At 32.3% G+C, this 26,851-nt stretch overlaps 1 protein-coding gene across 1 annotated transcript in view; it reads right to left on the reverse strand.

The window, feature by feature from the left end:
* Positions 1–26,851, reverse strand: part of LOC118187379 (ribosome biogenesis protein NOP53-like) — a 73,793-nt gene that overhangs the window by 34,254 nt on the left and 12,688 nt on the right. Inside the window, exons 3-5 of the mRNA XM_035357589.2 lie at positions 19,404–19,485; positions 5,939–6,111; positions 131–207 (exon numbers count right to left, since the gene is read on the reverse strand). Of these exons, the coding sequence (XP_035213480.1) occupies positions 131–207; positions 5,939–6,111; positions 19,404–19,485 (332 nt within the window). The remainder of the gene's footprint in view (positions 1–130; positions 208–5,938; positions 6,112–19,403; positions 19,486–26,851) is intronic.

Here is a 26,851-nt window from a genome sequence, read left to right on the forward strand (position 1 = left end):
GTGTGAACAGTTGTGGACAATAAATCCCTGTGGCCGCTGCTTATCAAATAAAAAACTTATAATTTTTTGTATGTTAGTATTATTTATAGTCTTTTAAACTGATCCTTATAATTACAAATTCTATATTTACCTTTGGAGTTCTTTTCTTAGTAATTTCATCACGATACTGTACTAAGTCTTCAACTTCTGGATCTACATCTTCTTTGTCTACAGAATGAGGAGGAAAAAAGCAATTATGAAGCTCTCGTTTCGTGTTAAATTGATATCTGTTGAAAATGAAACTTCTTAACCTGCACTTTATCCTGTATCCTCATATACACTCATGTCCATAAATTAAGGATAATGCTAAATCAGGCAAAGGAAGAGTTAGAAGAAAAACAAATTTGACTTATTTGTAAAGCTTATTTATTAAACAAAAGGTAAAGAGCAAAAAAAGATGCTATATGTTTGATATTATTAAAAAAATTAAGAGATTTTTTCTCCCTGGAGAAAATTACAAAAAAAACCCTATTTACAAAAAACCAATATTACATGGTTGGTATGATCGTTAATACATTGTATGTCTCCCAGACGATGCAATACAGTCCATACAATGCCTAGGCATGCTGAGTATCAAATTATCGATCTGACTTTGGGGGATATTACACCACTCAAAAACAATGCTCTCCGAAGTTCCGGTAGACATGTAGGAGGAGATTGATGAGCTGCAACTCGTCAGCCAAGCATGTCCCACACGTGCTCTACTGGATTCAAGTCCAGTGAGAATGCTGGCCAGTCCATACAGGTGATATCCTCCAATTGAAGGCATTCGCTTACAATGTTTGCACGGTGAGGACGGGCGTTGTCATCCATAAACACAAATTGTGCGCCCATGGCGCCCCGAAACAAACGTACATGTTGTTTCAGAATGACGTCCCGATAGATTTGGCTTGTCATGGTTCCAATTTGAACATGCAGGTCAGTTCTGGAACCCAGAATAATTCCACCCCAAACGAGCACACCTGTACCACTGTAACGTAGTCGTTCAATGATGTTTTCTTGGTGGTAACGGGTACCTGGAGCTCTCCATATGAAAGTCCGGTGAGAATCAGACTGCAACCTGGACTCGTCGGAAAACATCACACAAGCCCACTGTTGTGGTGTCCACAATGCATGCTCTCTACTCCAGGCTAACCGCAGGCAACAGTGAGTTGCAGTAAGTGGAACGCATCTGACAGGTCTACGAGCATATAGACCAATCTGGCCTAAGTGTCTGTACACGGTCTGCCTTGAAATTGTCGTACCAGTGGGTGAAAAGAGCTCACAAGACGGGTCTGAGACTGTGCTCCGCCTGTTTCTTTTGGCAGTAACTGCCAAATACCGGTCCTCATTCGGCGTTGTAACTCTGGAGCGAGCTGTGCTGTAACGTCTACTCACATTACCATCATCTTGGAATCGTTGCCAAAGCCTGGAAATGACACTCTGGGCAATTCCAAGTTCGTCTGATACTTCCTGTTGTCTACGACCACATTCCAGATGGCAGATAATTCTACCACGTAAAAAATCATCCAAATGCGTCCTTTGTGTCATAACTATTCGTTTATTGCACTAAAATGCTTATAAAGCACCTGTGCACAATTTTACTTCTTTGCCTGTATTCCTTATATATCTCTTACACTCTCGTCATTGTGACGTACCATCGGTGTCATCTGGTTACTTCCTGAAATGTGCATATGATTCTTGAAGATGTGTGTAGTGATTTTACAGGTGATATATTTATTTTAGAGTTCGATTTCCACGTGACTTCGAATTATCCTTAATTTATGGACATGAGTGTACTTCTGAGAATTTAATGTGAAGTTTCAAGCAATATAATCAACAGTACTTTGATTGTTTACACATATATAAAAAGATACAGTTATTAAAATAAGAATAGTCTTTATAATTTTTGCTATAATATGAAACCTTCCTAGTAATCAGTTCATCCCTAATAAATAAATAAATAAATAAAATATTTTTACACTTTGAAATAGGCCTGCTGTTTTCAATTTATATGCAAAATCATGTCTTTGCAAAATTGAATCAGCAGATATGACTATGCCCCAAAGTCTGGCAAATGAAGAAGCAGCATTTATCAATTTATCACACATGTAACTTGCCATGTGTTGCCACTGTGCAAAATATATATACTTTTAAAGGACATTCTCAAATTGTTGCCATTCAGTGATGCATAAGATTTTTAATTTTATCTTTCAAATTTTACTTATAATAATCTACTGATAATTTCAAACTAATAACTGCTCTTCTTAAATCTTCAACATTTTTTTTCCTCTTTTAAATAAGTTAAAATACATTTAATTTACAATACATTCAACTAGCATTTTTTCCCGAATATCTGCACCTTTGTTGTATTTAATAAAAGAGTTTCTATTGCCATATGTTATGAAACTGACACAAAATTCTTTTAAATATGTAAAATATTTCACAAAATAAAAATTTTGTTAATATTTCCTAACCTCTTTGCTCTCAGCACGTCATACATATATTAAGCTTCATTTTTTCTTTGTGGGCTCACCATATCAAATGTGATGTGGTAGCAAAGAGTAACTAGTGGCCCATTGTATAATATACGATATGCTGAAATGGAACATTTCATTTCAAAATCTGAATGCACATAAATTACGTCAGAATGCTGTAAAAACTTATTGAATAAAATCTCTTGAATGTTCTATAAATGTAAAATGCATGATGCTTACAATGCACGTTCAGAATTTAAAAACTGTGAAGTGCAAGCATTTTAAAATTTCATACTAAATATGGCAGCACAATACAACAGGCACTAAGTTTTTTACTTCATTATTATACACAAATAATATATATATATATACGATTACTATTATTGATATTATATATTAACTTATTTTTAATTTTTAAGTATTACAGTTTCTGTTTATATTAAAAAACATAATATCAATAAAAAGAGGACTTTATAGGAAATATTTTTGCATGTTAAGCTTAACTGCAAAATACACTCAACTACACACTAACGTTCGACACTCCAAAATCATAGGCATGCAATTTTCTTAATGTCAGGCATAAAGAGACTAAAATGGCAACAACCAAAAGACCACAGAAATTTGAAATTCACAAGATTAATGTTAATCACATTCAAATGATCAAACAAAGTATTCAGATTATCTTAATTTATTCAATTAGAAATACATGCTTTGGCATACCATAAACGAGATCAATAATCATTTTGGAGATAAGGTTTGCCTCACTGGAAGCCGTTAAGTAGGTAAAGTATTAATATTACTAGATCTTTGACCAATGATTCCCTACATGTGCTCAATGGAAGACAGACCTGTCTACCATATATTATGATGTCCTCCACATTTTTTTAATGATGTTCTCTCTTGAAGACTTGTTAATGGCACTGACCATTGGTATCCAGACTAATCTCCGACCAACACTGCTTCTGAGACAGATGAAAGACTCATTGGCTGAAGAGGATAATCCTCTATTAAAAGTCAGATATGTAGCATGATAGCATTTAAATGTGGTCACAATGAAGCATATTAGGTATGTGGAAAAGTTTCCAGTACAATCTTTAAGCAACTCTATAAAACTATTTAAGGAGAGGGAATAAGGAACTTGCCAGAGATATATAGTCTGACACTTAGTTGCTTCATAAAATGAGTTCATAGTTTATTTGGCTTGGCTCCCACAAGATAAACATTCGACATTGCACACTATTCCTTTTTAATCCAGAAAAATCTGCTGCAGAAGCCAAAAGAACAATCAACAGAGCATATGGTGACAAAAGCATTGGCACAAGTATGGTGAGCGAATTGTTTGCAAATTCCAAGAAGGGAGATTTTGATGTGCAAGACAAGCTGAGAAGTGGAAGATCACAAGAATTAAAAAACAAAGATCCAGAAGCACTACTCAGAGAAGATATGTGCCAAACAGCAAAAGAACTGGGCACGAAGCTTAGAGATGATCATCTGGCAATCATTTCACATCTGAATGCATTCGGCAAGATACAGAAAGCAGGCAAATGAACCCTATATGAGCTTACAGTGCTACTCAATATTGCATTGTTGTAAGTCATTTCTTGCTCTCCATAAAAGAAAGATTTTTCTGTGGAAAATCAGAACAGGAGATGAAAAGTGAGTTTAATATGATAACCCTAAACATCAATAACTGAAGTTAAATCCTGGTCAACCATCATTTCCATCACTAAAACAAATATCCATGGCAAAACGTTTTTCTTTATGTATCTGGTAGGATATGAAGAGTGTGCCCTGTTACGTGGTTACAGCCGAAAACGTTGTGCTACAAAACATCGTGGGAGAAACATCAAGTTGTAAAACATCATGGTACAAAGTATCGTCGTCGAAAATAAAGCGGCTCAAAAACTTCACAGTTCAAAAACATCGCCGTCAAAAATATCGTGGTAAAAAATAAAGTATCTACAAATCGGTAAAAAATAAAGTATCGCATGACGATAACATCACAGACATGCTTTTTTCAGGCTTGAATAACTGTAAATGGATATTCCCATAATGATTTGTGAGCGCATGATGGAAAGAAGGATAATTTTTACTTTCATATTTTTTATTAACTAATAAATTTTGCTGAGAAAATAAGAAGGAAACTTTAGCATAGAAAATTAATGCAACTTATAGCACTTAATAGAATTTTAAACCGACATAGTTAACAGACAAAGGCCATTAATAAAACATTTTTATAAAGTTTTTACTGGTAATTTTCATGAAAAGTATAATCTACAAGTTGCATTTAATTTTCTATGCTTAAGTTTCCTTCTTACTTTTTCAGAAAAAATTTATTAGTAAATAAAAAAATAGGAAAGTAAAAATTATCCTTCTTTACATCTTGCGCTCACAAATCATTATGGGAATATCCATTTATAATTATAAAAACCTGAAAAAAGCATGTGTGCGATGAATTGTAGATACTTTATTTTTTACCACGATATTTTCGACGGTGGTGTTTTTAAACTGTGGAGTTTTTGAACTGCTTTTATTTTCGATGATGATGTTTTGTACCATGATGTTTTAGAACTGCAATGTTTTCTCTTTGCGATGTTTTGTAGCACAACATTTTCGCCTTGTGTTGTTTTCTCCGCGACGTTATCAGCGAACACCTAAATTTTGCTAAAATTTGATGAAACTATCAATGCCGAATGTGACAGAAATATTACTCCATTTGAGTAAAACAATCAAGGAGAAGCATTTTTTTACAGACTAAGGAACACAATAAATCATATCGTTACATGATAATACTTGCCCATATACCTCTTTTTCTACAAAAGGAACAATTTCAATTTAGGCTGGGAAGTTTTTCCACATGTGGCACATTCACTTGATCTTGTTCCTTCAGATTATCATTTGTTTACGTCTCTACAGCACAAACTTTCTGGCCAGCCCTTTCCAAGCATTAATAATATCAAAAACTGCATTAAAAACTTTTTTGCATTTAAGCCACAGTCCTTTAAGCAGAGAATAATGAAAACTATTTGATTTATGGACTGAAGTGATACAAATTCAGGTAAAATACTTATGATTAAGACTGTACATTGTTGTTTAAAAAGGTAATGTTTATTCACAACAAAAAACATTGAGGACAATGTCATAGGCAACTGCACATATCTGCTAGACCGTGCATGTGCCTTCTGATGTTTCTGCACACATTCTACTAATTTGATGATCCATCTAGGTAGAAGTTCACATCTGGCTAGTACTTGCAGCTATCCAAGTTCATCAATATTCTCAGAACCATTTGAATACACAATACTGAACAGCACTGACATTTAGGCCAAAATGAGCATTTATCTGCCGAAGTGATGAACCAACCAACATCTTTGATTTCAATTATTCTGTCCCTCTCTATTTGATAGAAATGATAGGTATAGAAAATAGAAAACTATTCTCACCTTTACTCCATATGTCCTGAAGTTCTCCAATAAATAAATCTCCTTTTAAGACACTTTTTTCAGACTCCCGTTTTGGTTTTTCAACTGAAGCTTTTCGTAATATTTGCTTAGCTTTCCTTTCAATAGTTCGGTCCAAAGCTTTTTTGATTCTTTTACTATACCGATTAACAGTCCTTGAATAAGGATAAATAATATAATATCTATAGTAGCAACTTTAATATTTGTATCATTCAAAACAGTAAAATGTTAATTTGAAATACAATTGAAAAAACAAACTGTTACAGCTACTAATAATCAGAAAAAATGGTTATAAATACAAATCTTATAATATCAACCATTACACTGTAATTAAACTAAAAATCTCCTATGAGTTTTCCTTGCAGCATCAAACTGTTTTGTTACATTTGAAATATTAGTTAGAAATAGGCCAACAATGCGTATAAGAATAAATATGCACATAAAAGAATCAAGGAAGTTTCTTGAATAAACTGACATTGAATCATGGTTTTACCTTAATAGTTAGTAACTGAGAAACCGAGGTTATTTTATTCTTGACAAATTGTAACTTCTGAGAATTTTCACATTATTGAAAGTATTTTATATTTGTTCTCTGAATTTTCAAATGAAAATATTTACTTGTTTATAAATAGATGTTTATTTTGAGTTGAATATTTTTATTTAAATTTGCGAATATTCTGATAAAATATTTCTCTTTTCCCATTTATCTATCTTTATAAATTCATAATTTTACTTATATGTAAAATATGATATTTTTGTACTTGAAATTAATATTCTCCCCACCCTTTTGTGAGGCTTACTTTGTAAACACTATTTCTGAAGCCACTTAATAATATAATACACAAAAATCATAACTAGATGAAAATTTTTGAAAAACATATACAGTACAAAGTCTGTAATCTGAAATCGTCGGGATTTCAGCGATTGCGGATTAGAGGTTTTTCCGGATTATAGATCATCAATTTAAATCTAGTAAGATGGCATGCAGAAATAATACAATTAAAAATATGAAACCGTAATTTATGAAATAAAGAGGAATTATGATCTAAAGGGTATCAAAATTTACAAAAAAAAAAAGCTTAATATTTATTTGTTTACTTTAGTAAATATTTCTATCAACGTAAGTTGTTTAAGTTGCTTCTTTTTTTGTGCTAATATTTTCTCTTTAATTCTATAAACAGACATAATTTCTTGTTCAGTTACAAAGTTCCACCGTTCAAGTCCTGTAATTGCTGTGTCGAGAATACCAACTAACTTGTCAATTGAAATTTTTTGTTTTCAATAACGTCTCTGTTACTTTCTTCACTATCGGAAGTGCGCATGGGTAAATGCTTTACTGGCTTTATATGCATGCGTAGCGGACGCATCAAATGTGCATGCGTAAGTTTGTGGCTTTGAGGTCCAGATTATAGATCATTCTGAATAATGGACATCTGGATTAGAGACTTTGTACTGCAGTGAAAATTGTTTAACACGAAACTGAGAGGACTGATATATTTTTTTCGTGTTAAAAGAATTTTGTGTTAAGGATATTGGGGGGGGGGGTAAATCAACAAAATTAAGTTTATTAAGTACATTTTATTTACATAGATATATGCATAAGCATGAATTTAATAAAAACCAATGAAACAAAAACATCCACAAGAACTTTAACTAAGACTAAAACAAAATTTTCAAGTTTTTTTGAAAAACCAAACAATTATTGAGTTTTTGAAAAATAACCTGATATTTTTCTTTGCATTGTCTTTTTAGTATCAAATTGTTCAATGGCGTCCATTTTGTTATTCATTTCCTCATCGAAATGTGCGTCTGAAAATAACTGCACATACTTTTCACGATATTCCTCATTTCGGGTGACATGGAAACAGGAGTTGCATTATTCATTTCATTTTCATAATCGTAATCTTCATCAATGATATTTTTTAGCTTTGAACAAACTCCAAACTGTGCTTATCTGTCAGAATTGGGGCTGTAGAAATGGAGAACCATTTCGTTGGATGCAAACCAAATTCGGTGAATTTTACACATGCTGTGATGTACTGTTCATGAAATTCCAAAGCCAACTGATGAGAGATGAGATGTTTTTGTATGGCTATTGTAGGGATGGAGGGTGAAATTAGCTTAGATAAACAAAATTGGCTCATGTTACAGGCTGTTACGAGGGTATTTCAAAGCCAAGTTAGCCTTCTTTCTACGAAACATGCAAAACCACCTCTTTTTTACTTTACACCCCTCTTAACCTTTTTGCGATGGCGCACCTTTGTTTAAGGCGCTCGTGCGGGATGGAAGAGAATCGAAGGCAGTCACCGTACAGGACAGAGGTTTTGCATTCCTAAGCCTAATTTTATAACGAAAATCAGAAAAACAAAAGTTTTGCTTCTAGCATCGTAATTTTTAGTATCATTTTAGATTATTACTTGAGCTCTTATATATATTCAAATTAGACCTTAAAACATTTTTTTCTTTATTTTACATAAAAATATACTTAAAAATTGCTTATCTTCTAAAATAATTTTCGGAAGCTCTATTCAAATTATTCCAAAGTTTTAACTGATAAAATCCATCAATAAAATTTAAAATTAATAAAAAGAACACAATAAAGACTATTTACAGTAACAAGTAACAAAATTTAAAATGAAAACGAGTGTGGTAAATCTCGAAGCACAGAGAAGTATCACTTTGTAACTCTTAGAAAAAGTATCACTTTTTAACTCTTTACAAAATGAATCAGTATTCTCATTTGCGTTAGTAAATGGTTCACTAACCATACGAGGGTATTCTTCCTCTGATAAATAGCGCCTTCCCGCCATAATAGACTGGAGGTGAGGCTTTTCTAAATAAAAAAAGAAGGAACAGAAATATATCTGAAGGCAATGCAAAACGTAAAAAAACTCCGCACGGTAACCCTAAAAGACCGTACATAGTAGAGGAAAAAATAGAATAAAAAAAGGAATTGGATATAAATCAGACACGAGAATGTTTTCATTAGCACGCAGCGATTTAAAGACCCCACCTCTGTTTACGCTTTCCCTCCGCCCACCCCCACCCTCGAACAGCTGATGAGCAATATACCAAAGTCAAGCAAAATATATCAAACTCAAGGTCAGGAACCTAAAACTGTGTTCATTTCAAAAGTAATGGACACAGGATGCCATCTAGTGGCCTTCAGAAAAACGTCCCACCTTAAAATGCGTATACGCATCACCCGTCTTCTGAATGCGATCTTTACTGATGCGTGGATGGGACGCCCGGCTGTAAGAGACGTTCTTAGGGAATGCGTATATGGGACGCCCATCCTGAAAGGGTTAAATCTTGCCTGTGCGGCTGTTTTCTGCATTTTATTCATTCCCAGAATAGAAATCTTTTCGGGTTTCGTTTCATGGTAAAAAAAAAATAAAAAAAAAAAAAAAAATGCACAAAAATACATAGCAGTTTGTTGGGATCTTTGTATTATTTCGTGTTAACCCATATTTCCTCTTAAGCGTTTTTGCATTAAACGTATTTCACTGTATAATATTTTCTCTTCCTTTTCTACTTCAGTCATTTTATTCATACTAAAATGTATTATAAACCAACAATGCATAACAGCAGCCCTTTACTCTAAGTTACTTAACTAACAGCTTTAAAATTGTTTTATTGTCAATAACAATTTAACTATAAAATTAAAAGACTACAGATTTATTTTTTCAATCTACCCATAAAGTTAGCAACAACATGTATGCCTGAAGTCTTTTCAATGCTTTATGTACTATACTGTCAAATAATAAATATATCAAGCATACATAATTTTAATCATCAGCAAAACTAAACAATGACGTAAAAGAAAACAAATTATTTATTTACACAGTTTTATAAGTAAAATCCTATTTTTTATAAAGGGGAAATCCTTTATCAAATCTACATGCAGCATATCAAAATTACCAAAGCAGAATGAGACTATTTTAGAAAATAAAATTAAATTATCTCCTATATCTTTATTTCAAGGAATATCTGTGTTGTGACAACACAACCAAAGTAAATCATTCAAAATCATTTGGTACTCTTCCATTATGCTTTGGCAAAAATCACTGGAGAAAGGGATATACTGCCAAAGTAGGTGAACCAGAATTTTGTGAAAATGTATATATTTGGTAACCCATTAGTGGATCAGCACTCATTATGCCAGCATGCAATACTGTGATCTATCTTGGTAGCAATTTACATGGTTTTGAAATTTGAGGGTCATGCTTGTAATTAATATGTGGAGTTTTCCCCCCTTGCAATGAATCATAATGCCACACTATGTGCCTGTTAATGAAAAAGAAAGTGTTACTTTTTTTTTTCTTCAGAATAATGGCATTTTGCCTACTAATATGGAGTGCAGAAATGCACATTTCCTGAAGTTAATTTCTACAATTCTCTAGCTTTTTTAAAAGTTAAAACAAGTTGATGTTTTTGTTCACACAGAGCAGTGCAAATTTGATCTGCAATTCTCTCTCTCTTTTTTTTAATGTTAAAACAGATTGCTATGCACACAGAGAGACTGAGACTGAGAGAAAGCACCAAGACTGAGAAAATAGAAAGTGTTTTATTATGGATGTTTGTTGCATCTTAAATTTAGTTAATTTATAACCATTTTATGAAACTTGAATGTTTTATTAACGATATTTGTTTTATGGAATTTTTCTGTTTCATAGTGAATGTTTCTTGCTTTAATTTTCTTGATTTGTTGCTATTTAATTTTCAAAGTGCCTCCATTTTTTTAAATGGCTACTGTTTTTCATATATTAGGTGAAAAATTAGCTGCGGACAACTGACAGCTTTGTGAGAGAGTTGGGCAGATAACGAGAGAGTACCAATCTTATTACAAAACTCTATATTTGATAAATAAGAAAATACTTGGCAATGAATAATATACCCTTGATTTTTTTTTTAACAATAAGCATATTTATTTGTCCATGATTTTTATCTGATCACTTTATAATTCTGGTTCTTTACTCCATGTCCTGCTGTGATTGTTATAGCTCAGATATAAAATCATAATATTTATGATTAAATCCACAGAGTAAGGCCCAAAAGACTTTGTGCTCATATCTGTCAAGCTAGAGATCAAAGAAGCTAATCCATCAAAGACATAAAGAATGCAAAAATAGCCTAATACATTAAACACAGTAAATGTTCATTAATAGAAATCCTACGGGACCAAAATAGCAAGAGTCTGTGTTAACTGGGAACTTAGAGTTTATTTTTGGCATAATTTTTTCTACACATTAATCATTTACAATATACAGGTAGATAAATCTTACAGTATATTATGTATTCCATCATAGGAAACACCACAGCACTACATTATAATTATTGCATTGTAACCTAAAAAACTGTACTCGCAGATACTTTTCTGCTAAAAAATTCCTGTATTTTCGAAGAGAGGAATGTAAATGCTTGATAACCTTATGACCAACTGTATGCTTCCATAAACCTAGCGGTCAATTCAGATGCTGCAGCAAAAAATTGTAAAGTGTACAAGGCATGTAACACTTCCTGGTGGATGGATCGAATGATACTGTCCGCCTTATTTTGTTCTGATGACATTTTTTACACCTCAGGCATAACTGCATATATAATACTTCACTGGAGCACACACAGCAACAACATCACCTGCACTAACTCCTCATAACTAACACCACATTCACGTCTTCTTGAATATTTCATTCATCAGATGAAGTGACAGCATTGTCACTTTATCATAATGAATAACATGATCTGATGAATTAACAGGACTCATCAACAGTATTAGCATCTTTATACTTCCGGGCTCTGCTTCTAAAGCAGTTCTGTATGTGCTGTGATTTCCAGGATGCAGCATTAGCTTTTATTGCACCAAGCACATTCTAAGTTGCCATTCAGTCTCTTTTTCAGCAGTGCAAATTGCAGCTCTTTATAAGAGCAAAAAAAGATAAGGTACTAGAAATATGTCAGTGTCATAAGGACCACCAGCAGCTGAGGAGTAAAGTCTCTGAGCATTGGTATTTGAATCCTGGTAAAGTGGTTGGTTGCATGGGCATTTTTGTGGTTTTCCCATGTGCAATGTGTATATGAGCCAGTTTCCTTTAGAAAGTCTTCCACAGAGGTTTCTCTGTATTACTGTAATACCATAGCAGACTGTGCATACATGCATAATGGCTACATAGCACCATTAAAGATATATGGGGGGGGGAACATGGCTACATGCATAATGGCTACATAGCACCATTAAAGATATATGGGGGGGAACTCATCACACTCTAATCATTGAAGTGGACAAAAGCATGTTTATGGAATTTAAAAACTACACTAGATTTTTTTTAGATGTGACTAACAAGCCCTTTCATCCCAAGCACTTAATTCTTCCAATACATGATTTAAAATAAAAAATTTGCACAATGGATTTAGAAACGACTAGATTTCAGAACTTCAGAGTTAATCCATAAATATTGTTATGAAATTTGTACATAAATAGATAATTTTAGTGTTGTTTTTTTCTGTAAAATATAACATGAAAAGCTGAGAGAAATGATGCTCTGCCGAAAAAATAAAAATACAAGGGCAAGTCTACTTAACTTTCAGTAAATGTCTATCTAGCTGAATTGGTGAGATATCACCAAGACAGTGATAGTTTTGGCGATTAATTTTCTCAGCAAAAGTCACCAAACTTGGTGACCATTTAGTACCAGTCCATGTATCACCGTAATAGGTAATGTAATCAAATAACTATAATTGATGCTCTTCGCAACTTTAACTGCATTCGGTCCTCTAATGCCTTCCAGTAATTTTGAGAAGTACCAGAAATATGCTGGTGGCCAGGCGAAAACAATATAAGACTGGAGAGAGCTTCAGTTCCTCAGTTGTTGTTAACTATTGTTCAGTGTGGTTCGCAGTATCGAGATATCTCCATATTAGCTTTGCTCTTCAGATGCTCTTTGCACTAAATCGTATTTAACGTTCTTAGTAGTTTGAAGTGTAACTATGGATTGTACTCTGAGATACTGTGAAGGAGCAGTATGGATATTTTTGTGGAACATTCCAGAACTGTGAAGTGTTTCTTTTGGTATAATAAATTTTATTAAGCCATTATCAGTTCTATGTGCTTTAAATCTATTACGAACCCGTATGCATGCAACAATATGTTTTCATAGATCTAGAAACTCATTAATGACAAAATTTAGTGACCTAATTTTTATCAATAGTCATTTTTTAAATATATGAAGCTATCTAAGATTTGCTTTAAAATTTGACAAACTGTTAAATTTCTTGCTTTTAAATATCATAGCATCATTTTGCATGCATATAATAGGCAAGTACCCCTGAGTATATAAAATGATAAAAAGCACATAAGATTTATACTTTAGTATTTTCTAATTATCCACACCTCTTTGCAAAAGTTGCCAATTAATTTTTTGCTGCTCACATGTGAAAGACAATAGCCGTTTTCAAAAATAGCAGCACAATGTGAATTAAATAAGACATCAATTATTAATAAAATTTAAAATACATAAAAATATGGCTAAGACACACTTTTTTGTTTTTGTTTATTTGTTCTTGTGTCTGTGTGTGCCATTCTCTCCATGTACATAGCAATCTGCTTTAGCTTAACACACTGACTGCCAATCACACGCCAGCGCGTGATGTTTTGTTATTAGCAAGGAGCCAATCAGTGGATTTATTAGCAAGAAGCCAACGCGTGATGTGGGGTGATGTCTCAGCAGCCAGTCACGCGCTGGCGCGAGAAAATCCTATACTTGTTATTCATTCTCCAGTTCATTTTTCATTGCATGCAGGGCATTTCTTCTGGTATTGGCATGGAGTGAAAATTAGAAACTATGTATAAATAATCGCGGTTTTGTAATTATTGTTTTATTTTTTATTGAAAAATTAATCTTTTAGTATGAGTTATAGAGATGATAGTGCAGGGCCTTCACGCCCGAAAAAAAAGAAAAGTTCAATATAAAAAGGCTCTTACGGATGATGAAATAGCAAATTTGTTGGCTGAGCTATCGGATGAGTTCCTGAGCGATTTTAGTTATGACAGTGATGAAGAATTTGTTCCTCCGACTGGTACCCATGATATTTCGGATTCTGATGATGATGAAGAACGAATCGTGCAAGAGTCTGCATGTCAGCAGGATGATTCAACTATGGCAGAAAACATTATTTGGGAAAACGATTCAACATCAATGAAAAAATTTCCTTTCATAAAATCCAAGTGTTTGCTCCAACCTGTTTCAGGTAACAATCCTATAGATTTCTTTCTTCATTTTTTTCACTGATGGTATCTTGGAAGAAATAGTTGCTGAAACTAATGATTATGCTCATAAAGTACTTTTTCGCAAGGAAAAAAAGAAACATTCTCGCATCAATGCTTGGAAGAGCACCACAAAAGAGGAACTCTTGGTATTTGTGGGATTGATCATACATATGGGAACTATATGAATCTATCGTATACAAGATTACTGGAAAACAGATTCACTGTTTGGTTTACGTGTATTTTCAGAAAATACGAGCAGGAATCAGTTTTTGTTGTTACTGAGCGCATTGCACTTCGCAAAAATCCCAGATAAGAATACACAGCTTCCAAAGGATCGACTGTATAAAGTAAGAGATATGGTGAATTTGTTCAATGCTGGAGCATCTGAAATATATTACCCAGGGTGTGAGATTAGTTTAGATGAATCGATGGTATTGTTGTGTGGACGGCTTATATTCAGACAGTATATACCAAATAAACGTCACAAATATGGTATCAAGTTGTACATGATCACAACTCCTGATGGTATGGTTCTGAAATTTATGATATATACAGGCATGTTGGATGATTCTGGTAGAAAAGAACATGCAAAAAAAGTCGTTATGAATTTACTCGAGGGAATGCTGGATGTAGGACATAGCATATTTATAGACAATTATTATAACAGCTATGAACTGACAAAATGTCTTGCTGATAGGAAAACTCATTGCACTGGGACAATCAGAAAGAACAGAAAGACATTTCCAAAAGAGGTAAAGGGAAAAAGAAAAGAAAAGAAAAAAAAAAAAAAATGAAGAAAGGGCAAACTGTAGCAAAGTATGCTAATGGTGTGATGATTGCAAAGTGGCAGGATAAGAGAGACGTCACTTACATTTCCAATGAATATGAAAATTATATGGTGGAAATAATAAACAAAAGAGGTGAAATTAATTCGAAACCTCTACCCGTAATTCAATAAAATAAATTTATGGCTGGTATTGACAAGCAAGATCAGATGCTTGCTTATTATCACCCTTGTGAGAGAAAAACAATTAGGTGGCCCACGAAAATATTTGTGCATATTTTGCAAATAATGATGAACAATTCCCACTTTATCGATAATAAGTATTCCAATGAAAATACATCACTGTATGACTACCGTTTATCCGTGATACGAAGTTTACTAAAACAGCCATCTGTTCTTCGTACTCCTGTGTGTGATCAGTCTGAATCTGAACATGTGCTGAGTACACGGGAAGAAAAAAAAAGAAGGAAAAATTCTAAGAAAGCAATGCATAAGTTGCTATTGATTCCCAAGGGAAATGTAAAGATACAATATATGTTTGCAAATTTTGTGAAGGATCTCCCGGGTACTGCTTAGATTGTTCAAGGATAATACACAAATAACATTCTAGATGTATCTGTATAATGTCTTTGTAATTTTCTTGTTATAAATTCCTTTGTAATATGTATAATTGTCTGTAATACATATTGATATAAAAATAATGCATACTGTCTCTTATTTAAATTAATTTTTTGCATTCCACGCGCCAGCGCGTAATGTGGCATTTGGGGAAAATTTTGACATGTATTGCCAATCATGCACTGGCACGTAATTAAAAAATTCTTTAATAAAAGGCTTAAATAATACTTAGGGATCACAGAATTATCTTTTATTAATATTTTTAAATCATATTTTTATAATAAGTATGTTGGCATCTGGATACAATTTACATCCATATGCATGGCAATAACTATCAATCTAACTCTAGTGACTGGCAGTCAATGTATTAAGAAATATCAGAGAGCTGCACAAACTCAGCTCTGTATGCAAGGTTATCATACATATGTACACAATGATCAATTTTTGCCTAAAAAACTAAATCAGAGAATTGCACAACTTTGCCATTTCAGTCCATAAAATCAGATTGTTTAAGAAGTACAATTGCTGGTCCTATGTTTTACCCTCCATGTAAATTTATCACAGGCCAATCAGCAGTAAACTGACAAGGTTGTCAATGATGTGGTTTCAGCTGACTGGGCGATGATGTGCTCTCAGGTATACGGATACTAGGGACAGAATTAACTCGGTACTCAATCACCTTCCTTTCTTTCCTCTTCCTCTCTCTCTCTTTTTTTTTTTTTTTTTTTTCCCTGTAGTTTTTATGTAAAAAGTTGCTGGTGCCACCCAGTCTCTTTTAAGAGTGAAATAAATTTGAGTTTTTGCTTTAAACATGGTCCTGCACTCTCATTTCTGCAGAAAACAAAGTATGATTTTCAATGCATTTCTATTCCCGACAACAATTTCACGGAATGAGAATTTTTTCATTTTCTATTGTTGAATAAAATGCATATTTTTGAAGAAATGTAATAGTTTCCTTTTCATCATGCAGAAAACTCCACAGTTTCATTACGGTTCCTTACAAGAGGGGGGGGATATTTAAATGAAAAAAAAAAAAAACACAGAAAAATGATAATCAAATATGAAGGTGGAAATCAGCTCTCTTCTGCTTCACTAAATGCCATTTAAATGTATTATTTTGTATAAATCTACCACTTAAATACATTTCGCCAATATCATAAATTGTCTATTCTAGCAAAATATTGCACTGTTTTGAGAATAATTTCCAAGAGGCATGGATAATCAAAAAGAAAAATATTTTGTTTAAGAGAATGTAAACATTGAATATCTATTAAAATATATATATATATATATACAGTAACTTTTTTAACTTCTCCAATAAACTTTATTTGTTTATAAAATTATTTTAAATAATTACCTGGGTATTTATTTCCTGTTAACCATTTTTGACACATAAAATCTGTCATCAAACACAACACCAATAGAGGATAAGCATGATGTCTTAACACACTCATAAAATCTTCATTTTGGTTTTAGAGAATCCATATAAGCCAGTTTAGTTCTTGTAAAGAATGATATAATTTAATTCCTTGTAGCTATTTTAAATGTCTTGGCTGCCAGAAAGATCAATGTAAGTTTAAATGAATTTGTTTGTCAGAGAATCTCAGTATTTAAGCTCATATTGTTCAAGCTTTTTGTGTACTATTTCCATAATTTATATCTATTGACTATCTAAACAGATATTTATTCTCTGCATATACAATGTATTTATAATTTGTAGATAATTCAACTAAATAAAGAGGGATCTATTCCTTCACACTTACACTCAAATGAGTGGTGCAAGTTAGGCAAAATCTTGGCCAACTTTTACAACGAATAGGAAATTACATAAAGTATCATTATTTGTGCATCAAAAAAGTATATTTCAACTGTAGATGAGCACACTGTAGAAGGAAACTTGAACAGTACAAAATCCACAGTTCTTGTCTAAATGCATAGCTCAAGAAAACTGATAACATGATTATAAACATGTAATCTTTGATTAAGTGGTATATGAATTGACATAAAAGCAAATACTTTAAGTAGTGAATTTTCCGAGTTTGTAACTTCAATATCAAATGTAATCAACGTTTATTCAGTATTATAAACTGCACCAATTTTAGAAATAAGATCTTAATAGACATTTCCTTCCTCAGCTTAATAACAGAGCTTATATAACCATCAATAAAAACATAAATCTAAAAAGTGTTTATATATATATATATATGTGTGTGTGTGTGTGTGCGACGCTATTTTATTTATTAAACATAGTAGACAAGAAACTATATAAAGCAAAGTTCAAATAATGAATACAAGTTTTGCTATAACAGGGTTCGTACACATTTCTCCACACGGAAATTAAGTACTTTTAAGGACTTTGGAAGCAGAATTAGAATTTAGAAAGGCACTATGCAGTCGAATTTAGGATTCACAGAGATTGCATCAGATGGGAAAATGTGTATGATATATAGCTCTGTGTATGATGCATTAAAACATATTAGATGGATCTTTGAAATTGTAAGTTTTCAATTTTTGTATTAATAAAAAAATCCCTTTCTATAATGCCTGCCCAAGTGATACGATTAGAAGCATTTTTGATATTTCCCACGCATATTTCACGTAAAGGGAAGATAAACATGTTAAGAAAAAGATTCTAGCATCAGGAATAAAACACTCAAATATTACTCATGTCTTCATTGTTCTTCCAGACGTTCTCCAAAAAGTAAGAAATTCATCGCAAACATTTTGTAAAATACACGTTGATACCATGAAGGCATTTTTCACTTTGTCACATATTTCTTTAATCTTCTAGAATCGTGGGTCTATAAATCTTGCTTTCAAATCCTTCTAAATTTTCTAAGTTGCAATGTCAAAAATACTAAAGAAAAATTATCCCAACCAATTCTGTAACAGCAAAAAGCCAGAAATATTTTGAAAAAAAAAAAAAAAAAAAAGGGGGGGGGGGAGGGAAAAGTGTAAATTTACTTTTATAGATGAAACTGATGCATATTCTGAGAATTTTGAATATTCCGAGACAATTACATGGGAAAAACGCTTACTATGAAAAAATTAAAAAGAAGATATTTTTAATTAATTACATAGAATTTTGCTTTTGCTAAGAGTTGTTTCGTAAATTGTGCTTTATAGCATTATACCTTGTATATTTTTCAGATTCAAAATATTGTATAATAAGTTGCCAAAATAAAACTTTATAATATGACAGCAGAAAATAAAAATGTTTTATTTTAATATTATTAATCAAAGTTATGATGTTTTTTAAAAAAAATTGTCGAAAAATTCTGATTTCAGAATTAAAAATTTTCTATAGAAACTGGTCTGAAAATCGCCAAATTTAGAACCATTTAATAAAAGAATTCACATTCCCAAAAGCGAAAATTGTTTAAGAGCTCTTTATTACAATAAATGAATTTCGAAATGCTTATGTTTCACTTCTTGCTTAGAAACTCGAGAATCCTGTCATTTATATTAAAAATAGAAACAAATTATAACCCATGAACCCATTCAAAAGATAACCATATACGTCAGTGAATTGCCAAAAATATTCCTCCAAAATGCTAATTCACACTCAAAATGGCAATTGTAAAAACAGAGAGAAATTTCAGATGATTAAAATTAAGGACCTTCTACTAATTTTGACCAAAATTAAGGACTTTTAAGGACCAAAAATCGATTCCAAAAACTTTAAGGACTTTTAAGGACTCTTAAGTACCGTACGAACCCTGTATAATAAAGGAGATATAATAAGGAATTTAGAGACAAAACTTATAATTTTTATAACTTACAAAGTGACAGGAGGTTGCACTTGAGAGAAAGCTCCAATATTCTGATGACATTTCAAGGGCTTTTTTAGCTTCTTCGAAGTATCTTAGAAAATATAAAACATACATGTAAATTGCTGATATCTGTAATTTTTTCTGTAATTTTTTTTTTTTTTTTATTTATTTGAAGAGATATTCTGATAAAGAAAATATTTTGTTAGTTACATTTAAAATCTTCACATACTGAATTGGATATATTTTAATTTTTTGTGACTTGAAAGTCTGTTTCCCATACCATAAAACTACTACATAATAATAACAAAATGTGACAGTAGTTATCAAGTATTGGTTGTATTGACACAACTCATTAAAAGAAAGGTTCATATCACCGGATTACCTAATTAATAGGTGTTTTACTATCACTTCATATAACTAATGAATAGTTTCAGCTGAACACTTTTGAATCCATCTGATACATTTAGACAGCATATATTTTCACCAAAGTGCTATTAATACTTTATTCACAGTAATTTTACTTATTTCATAAAAATCATATTTTTTAGGCTCTTTACCGCGCATAGCTTATCTGCTTTCTAGCTAAAATCTTAAGAGCAGGTTAAATATAAATTATAACTTTTTCTGGAGAAATTAAATTACAGTTGAACCTGCTACGATGAACTTGACTTATAACAAACCCCCCAAGTACAGCAAATAAATCTTTTGATCCCACCCAGCTTCCTGTATATTTAATATTAGTTTATACTGTTACAGTGAAACTCCGAGTGTATGAAAATCAACTAAACAAACTGTATGGATATCTTTGATTGAAACATGTTCTATATTTTTTACATTCTTTTTCCAGAATTTCTGCAAGTTTTAACATAAAAAATCCTAATTGTTAAATATAGCCACTTATAATACTCCATCCATTCTTTTATCTTTACCCCACTTTCCTAAACAAAGGATTGTGAGAGAGATGTGACAAGCAACTCTAAGAGACCAAGGATAAAATAAACATATCTTAAGACATGATGTGGTATACCACTGAAATAAAAAAATCTGATGTGTACACCACATGACTTCCTTGCACGGAATATTAAATTAAACACATTTTTCTTGCATTGTATTTAAACTTATTAGTTTGAATTAAATCTACATCATCGATAGTGCATAAACCACAATAGAATAAATGCACTTTTTAAAATTCACTATATTTGTTTACCATAGTGACACTCTGGCGCTAGGTTTACTTAACAGCATTACATTTTGTTGATATTATAACTCAAAATGCATATAAATTTATATCATTTGAAGAGTTATCTAATCGTTGCCAGATGTTCTATTTAAATACTATAATAAATTTAAAACGACGTATAAAAGAAATTAAGCAAACAAAACAAAAAAGAAACTGTTTTCCCCAGACAATTCAGTATTTCTCATTCAATTAATTCAGTTCTCACTTCCCGACAAGGCAAAAATACATAAAAACACAAAATATCTATATTAAAAGTTATGAAGTAAATCTGAAACACTTATTTCCTCAAATAAATTCCAGAATGGATTAAGCATTATTTAATTTGCAATAATAAAAGAAGGCGTTATCTTTGTTGTTGAGAAGCTTAGTTTTTCTAGATTGGCAACAAATCTGCTATTTTGCCAACTGAGAAATGTAAACAATTATGTCGGTCATCGCAAAATTCATTAGGCTTAGCTGCATTTAAACAACTTTTAAATTGTTGATAACTCTACAAATATTGCATGCAGATTTACTAAAGGCATAAAAACCTTAACCAGAAGATAAGAACAACATAATTCAATCATTTTTAAAGCAAAAAATGCATAATTTGCAAACGTATAAAAATAAGGAAACTGAGTTTACTGAGCCGAGTAACAAAGTGGATTTTATGTATACATATATTTATATACTTTGGTGTGGCCAATTGCAACCAAAATATGAGGTGCACATCTACATGTTATAGCAGTCCTACATACAAAATTTCAACATTTTGAGGCAGCTCATTTTTGAGTTATGCAAGATACATACGTATGCACAGATGCCACAAAAAATTCTCTTCAGAATTCATTTTAAATCAGTTTTATAATTTTTTGGGAAAGAGTCCTTTATTCTGTCCTTATTTACAGATGTCACACAAAAACATCATTAAATTGCATTGGATAGCATTCAAAATCGATATTTTCAGTGAAATATGATACCCGAAATTTTTTGCGATTACAATACTTCCTTTTTACTTCATACAAGGAAGTAAAAAGTGAACAGGTTCTCTGATTCCATTAAAATTTGTTGACCAAACTGTCACACAGAGCTCTAATAAACGTTGAAGCCATGATGAAAATTTTACTAATAACAGCAAGAGGAAGTAATGAGTCTTGTGCCTGCAGTTTTGCATTTGATTTTTCAGTACTTTTGTGTTATTGCAACTACCTAACAGAAGATGCTAAATTTTTAAAGAGTGCCAAACTCTGGCAACCATGCTTATAGCAATCCTTCAGCCAAGCAATGCCACTGTTTTCATATGCATTCTTTTTTGATGTATTCCAAGTTCCAACACTTTTTTTTTAACATATCGTGATATTTTTCCCCCTTAGTTTTTAAATATGAACTTGTGGAATTTGCCAGCAAGGGAAGAAATTGCAGTAAAATGTCTGCAGGAATACAAAATTTCACCGAAATTTTTATAATACGAAAAATAAGGGAATATTTTTCCTAGATAGCTGTTGTTGCCAAGGTTTGCACAAGTCTCTGCAAATATCTGGTGCTTTTTAAGCAAAAACAGATCACTGTGTACTTCAGGAAAAGAATGGGGCAAAAAATTACAGGAAGATTTGAAGAAGAATTTAAGTGTTTTATTTTTTTTAATTCAAATTTGTATTTTAAATTGCTAAAGTATGTTTTCTTTTCATATGTTGATACTGCTTACCATCTTAAGATATATATCGATATTTTGGGAAATCCTTCTGAAAAAACATGTTTAACCTTTTAACTGTCAAGTTGTTTTGATGGTTTGGGTGCATAAATTGTCAATTTTTTTTTATTTCAAAGATAAAATGTTTGCCTCGCAGTCAAAAAACTTTAAAAATGCTGCGCACTTTGAACTTTAACCATTATCCTTTGAAACCTTCAGTAAAATGCTGCCATCTGTTTAACTGAAGCCAAATTAAACTTCTCACGATATAGATTCAGGTATAACAATACAATGCACTCAAAAAAAAAAAAAAAAAAAAAAAAATTTGCCCGAGTAATATTCGGGCATGACATTTGGGAATACCAGTGCAGTGCCCGAGATTATTTCTGGCATGACAGTTAAAAGGTTGAACCAATAACTTGCACAAGGTAAATAACTTTCACTTTTTTAACTGCAAAAAATCATCAAACTGCACGAAGGTGATTGCATTAATACTAAAGTACTGATTCTTCTTTCAGGGAATAAAAAGTTTTGATCTTATTAGATTCTTTCTTTTAAGTAAAAATACTCTCCAAGTTCTATCCTCCATGTAGGCAATTTGCAGTCTTTAGGTCCCTTATATACCACAATACCTTCTTTATAAATCTTTGTGTCAAACATACATATCTTGTGAGAAATGATTGTGCACTAATTAGACATTGGATAAGTCATGCAGGTTGCAAAATTACTATTTTTCCATACTTTCCAGAACAGCAAAGCTTTGACCAAAGCTGGGGGGGAAGGAACTACATAAGACCAGAGACAGCATTATTTTCTCAGTTGTTAGTCTAGTGTGGTTAGGAGTATTTTGAGATGTTTTGATGATGATGAGGAGGAGATTGAGATTGTCTCTATGTTAGCTTCGTTCTTCAGATGTATTTTGCATTGAGTTGTGTTTAACTCTTTTGCATCGAGAGAAGGCCAAATCTGGTTTCTTGAAACATCGAGAACGCCCGTGTACACGAGTTTTTCCTGAAATGGTTTTCTTCCCCTCCTGTCTAGTAGGCTGCTACAGCATTAACAATAACCTACTTAAGTGAATTGATTACTATCTCTTGAAGGGGTTTTCGGTCGTTTCACCCATTGTGTGCAGTTTTCCCTTAGGACAGGATTGCAAATGGGAGCATCAGTAGCTTTCTATATTTCTCCTCGATATTTTTAATGATTTGAGTACTTTATATTGCTTAAAATAACCGGTTTTAAGATGCGATAGTGTAGATTTAGAGGAAACAATTATGTATATTTATGGGGTCAGTAAGATTTTTCATTGTATAAATTAAAGCGCAGTGATTCTTATAATAAACAAAAATACGTAAAGGCAGTGTGTGTACATTGATTTAATTTATTTTATTTAATAATGTTTTCCTTGATTCTTATATAAAAAGAACTTACGAATAATTTTTATAAAAAATAGAAAAGTCTGGTACCTTTTTATCTATTGTCACTGCAGGAAGAAAAGAAATATTTAGGGCAAATAGTTTAGTTGATAAATGGTGGTTTGACAGAGCTTGAATATTACCAGTTACGTTTTACAGCCATCCAGCATGAAAATTATTTCTAATATTTCCGCAGTTTTGTGCTAGTAAATACAAAAACACTTTCATTCAGCAAGTTAATGCTACTGAGTAGAAATTTATTTCAAAATAAGAGCTATAGAAACCCTCTCTCTCTTCTCTTATTACTGAAATCCCTTCATATAATTTGCATCCATTTACAGGATTAGCAATAAGCATTTATTAACATGCCTTTAATAAATTTATACAGATTTCAATCAATTGTTTATGAATTAATATAATCTTAGAAGGAAAGTAAACCTTCACTCTTATATTGAAAAATAATTATTAGCTGTATATATTTGATGGTTTTAAAACTCGTGTTTCAGAAGAAATATATACTTTATCCGGGACATTTTAAATGGTTTTAACATTATAATTTTACTAATTCAGAAGTCAAACAACAAAAATCAGCGTTATACCTACAAAATTTTCACAGGACTAGTTTCGATGGTTTTACCGAACCATCATCTTCAGCTGCAAAACCGCAAATGAACAAGATAGGAAATAATGATTAGATAAGATAAGAAAGCCTGGACAAGAATAAGCAAGTGGCGCCATCTGTTGGCGAAACCAGAACTAAAACATAATTTCTCTAAAAGCCGAAGGCAAATTTGGATTGGAATTAGGATCGTTAACTAGAACAGAAAGATTTTTATGAATGTGAAATGCCTCTAGAAAATCCAGTTCTCCAATGGAAGATGTTTTTTGAATAATTTTGGCAGCAGAAAAATTGAAAATGTGATTTTCGGACCAACAATGTTGAGCAACAGAAGACTTCTGTGTTTCCTTTTTTCTAACATATGCCTCATGTTCTTTGACGCGAAATTTTAAGGCTCTCCTAGTTTGGCCAATGTAAATTAAACCACACTGGCAAGGAATCCTATAAATACCCCAGGAATTCATATCCGGAATGGGGTCCTTGAGTATAGAAGTTGGAATTTTATTGATGGGAGAATAAACAACCCGAAAGTTAAACTTCTGCAAAATATGTGCAACTTTATAGCTAATTGATGGAAAGAAGGGAATGACAACAGAATTTTTATAATCTCCTAAAATGAGAGTGTGGCTTTTAGTGTGTTGAGATGAGAATTTTTTAACTGCTTGATTAATAATGTTGGGTGAAAAGCCCCTGTCAATAGCTATTGCTTTTAAATAATTTAGTTCTTCATCAAGGGCTAGTTTGGAGGAGCAAACTTGAAGAGCACGGAAAACATAGGAATAAAATGAAGCTAACTTTTGTTTAGTCGGATGACATGATTTAAAGTGTGGTGGAAGGCAAACCGATGAAGGTTTACGGTAAACTGTAGTACTGAAGTTGGATGTGTTACGTGTGACCAGAATGTCGAGAAACGGAAGAGAATTGCAAGTCTCAAGTTCAAAAGTGAACTGAATAGCAGGATCAATAGAATTCATTGTTGAAAGAACTTTATTTAAATCATCTTTATTACCTTCAAACAGGGTAAAAGTATCGTCTGCGTAGCGGAACCATGCCGGGAAGTTTAAAGTTTCAAACAATTTTGATTCATAATGCATGTAGATATCAGCCAGGATGGAACTGAGGGGGCTTCCCATGGCTAATCCCTCAGTTTGCTTGTAATATTTATTTTGGAAAACAAAATGTGTTTGTTTCAAACAGAGTTGAGTGAGAGAAATTAGCTCATCAATTTCGATGCAAGAGAAATGAAATTCGCGAAGTCTGGTTTAGACATCTTAATGCACCCTCCACTGGGTATAACGCTGATTTTTGTTGTTTGACTTCTGAATTAGTATTTATTCGGCGTGTTATTGTGTCTTAATTATAATTTTAGTTATGCATTATCAGGAACACGTATGATTATTAAAAATAAAATAACCCTCATACTTTCTTGAAATTTCAAGTGTAGGATACAAAAAGAGATTACAGAAAGAACAGTTAAATAATTCATTAAACTTATTTTTCTTCATATGAAGGAATATTTAAATAATGCGCAAAGGTAGAAAAATTCATTTCTTTTTACATTTTATGTTATTTTCATATGAAATCATGAGATTTCTCTTTAAGTTTAGATAGCAAACAAAAGCTTTCCTTTTATATTATTTGCTGGCCCTGAAAAGGGCCTTTATTATATAGCAAGAGAAACTGGAATGTCTATTCATCAAAGCAGCCTTTACAAAGACACATCTTGCAGATTTCGCATTCCCATGTGCTTTGAATAGAATTGTTTGCTGATGTTTTATTTCTTTGCTTTCGACATTTAACGCACGTTCTTTTACGCCCTTCAATTTTTCTTTGTTTATGAAAATGACTAGTAGTGGGTTCAAATGACACTGAAGTGCGCTTTCTATATGAATACACATTTGCTAATTCTTGTACGAGTTCCAGCTTGAAATCATACAAAGTTTTTGACCGTTTTTGTTCAGGATAATTTGTCGTATGCTGAATTATATAGGCATTATTGATGGTAATATCCAGAAGGAACCAAAATATATACAACCACCATTTGGATGATTTTTCTGGCAACTGTATAATATTTACGTCTCCTATCTGCCAAATCTACTCCTCCCATGTGCGTATTATATACTGCGAATGAACGTGGGCAAAGAACTTCAATTTTGTCTGCTCCTTTTCTTCTGTTCACATGACACAGTTTATTTTTTGTATTAGTTGATAGCATAAAAATTTGCTTTTTATCTATTCAAGATGTGCACAACAAATTCGGAAATTTTTCATTTTGAAAAGTCTGCCTTTGATTTGGGATTTTCAATTTTAATGTTTTAATTTCAGGTGGCAAGTGCTTTCTGTTCGGCATAACAGTTCCGCAAGAATAAAATTTGTATTTCAATAAATCAACAATCAGCTGAACGCTGGTAAAAAATCGATCAAAATAGAGTTCATGTCCCTTGCTTGTTAAGGGTTTTATCAAATGTGTAACAACATCGTATCCCAACCCTTTGCCTGACCTCACAATTTTAT

Source organism: Stegodyphus dumicola, chromosome 9 (genome assembly GCF_044657685.1).
Source record: "Stegodyphus dumicola isolate Sdum_Otavi_A_Nest chromosome 9, ASM4465768v1".
Lineage (NCBI taxonomy): Eukaryota > Metazoa > Arthropoda > Arachnida > Araneae > Eresidae > Stegodyphus > Stegodyphus dumicola.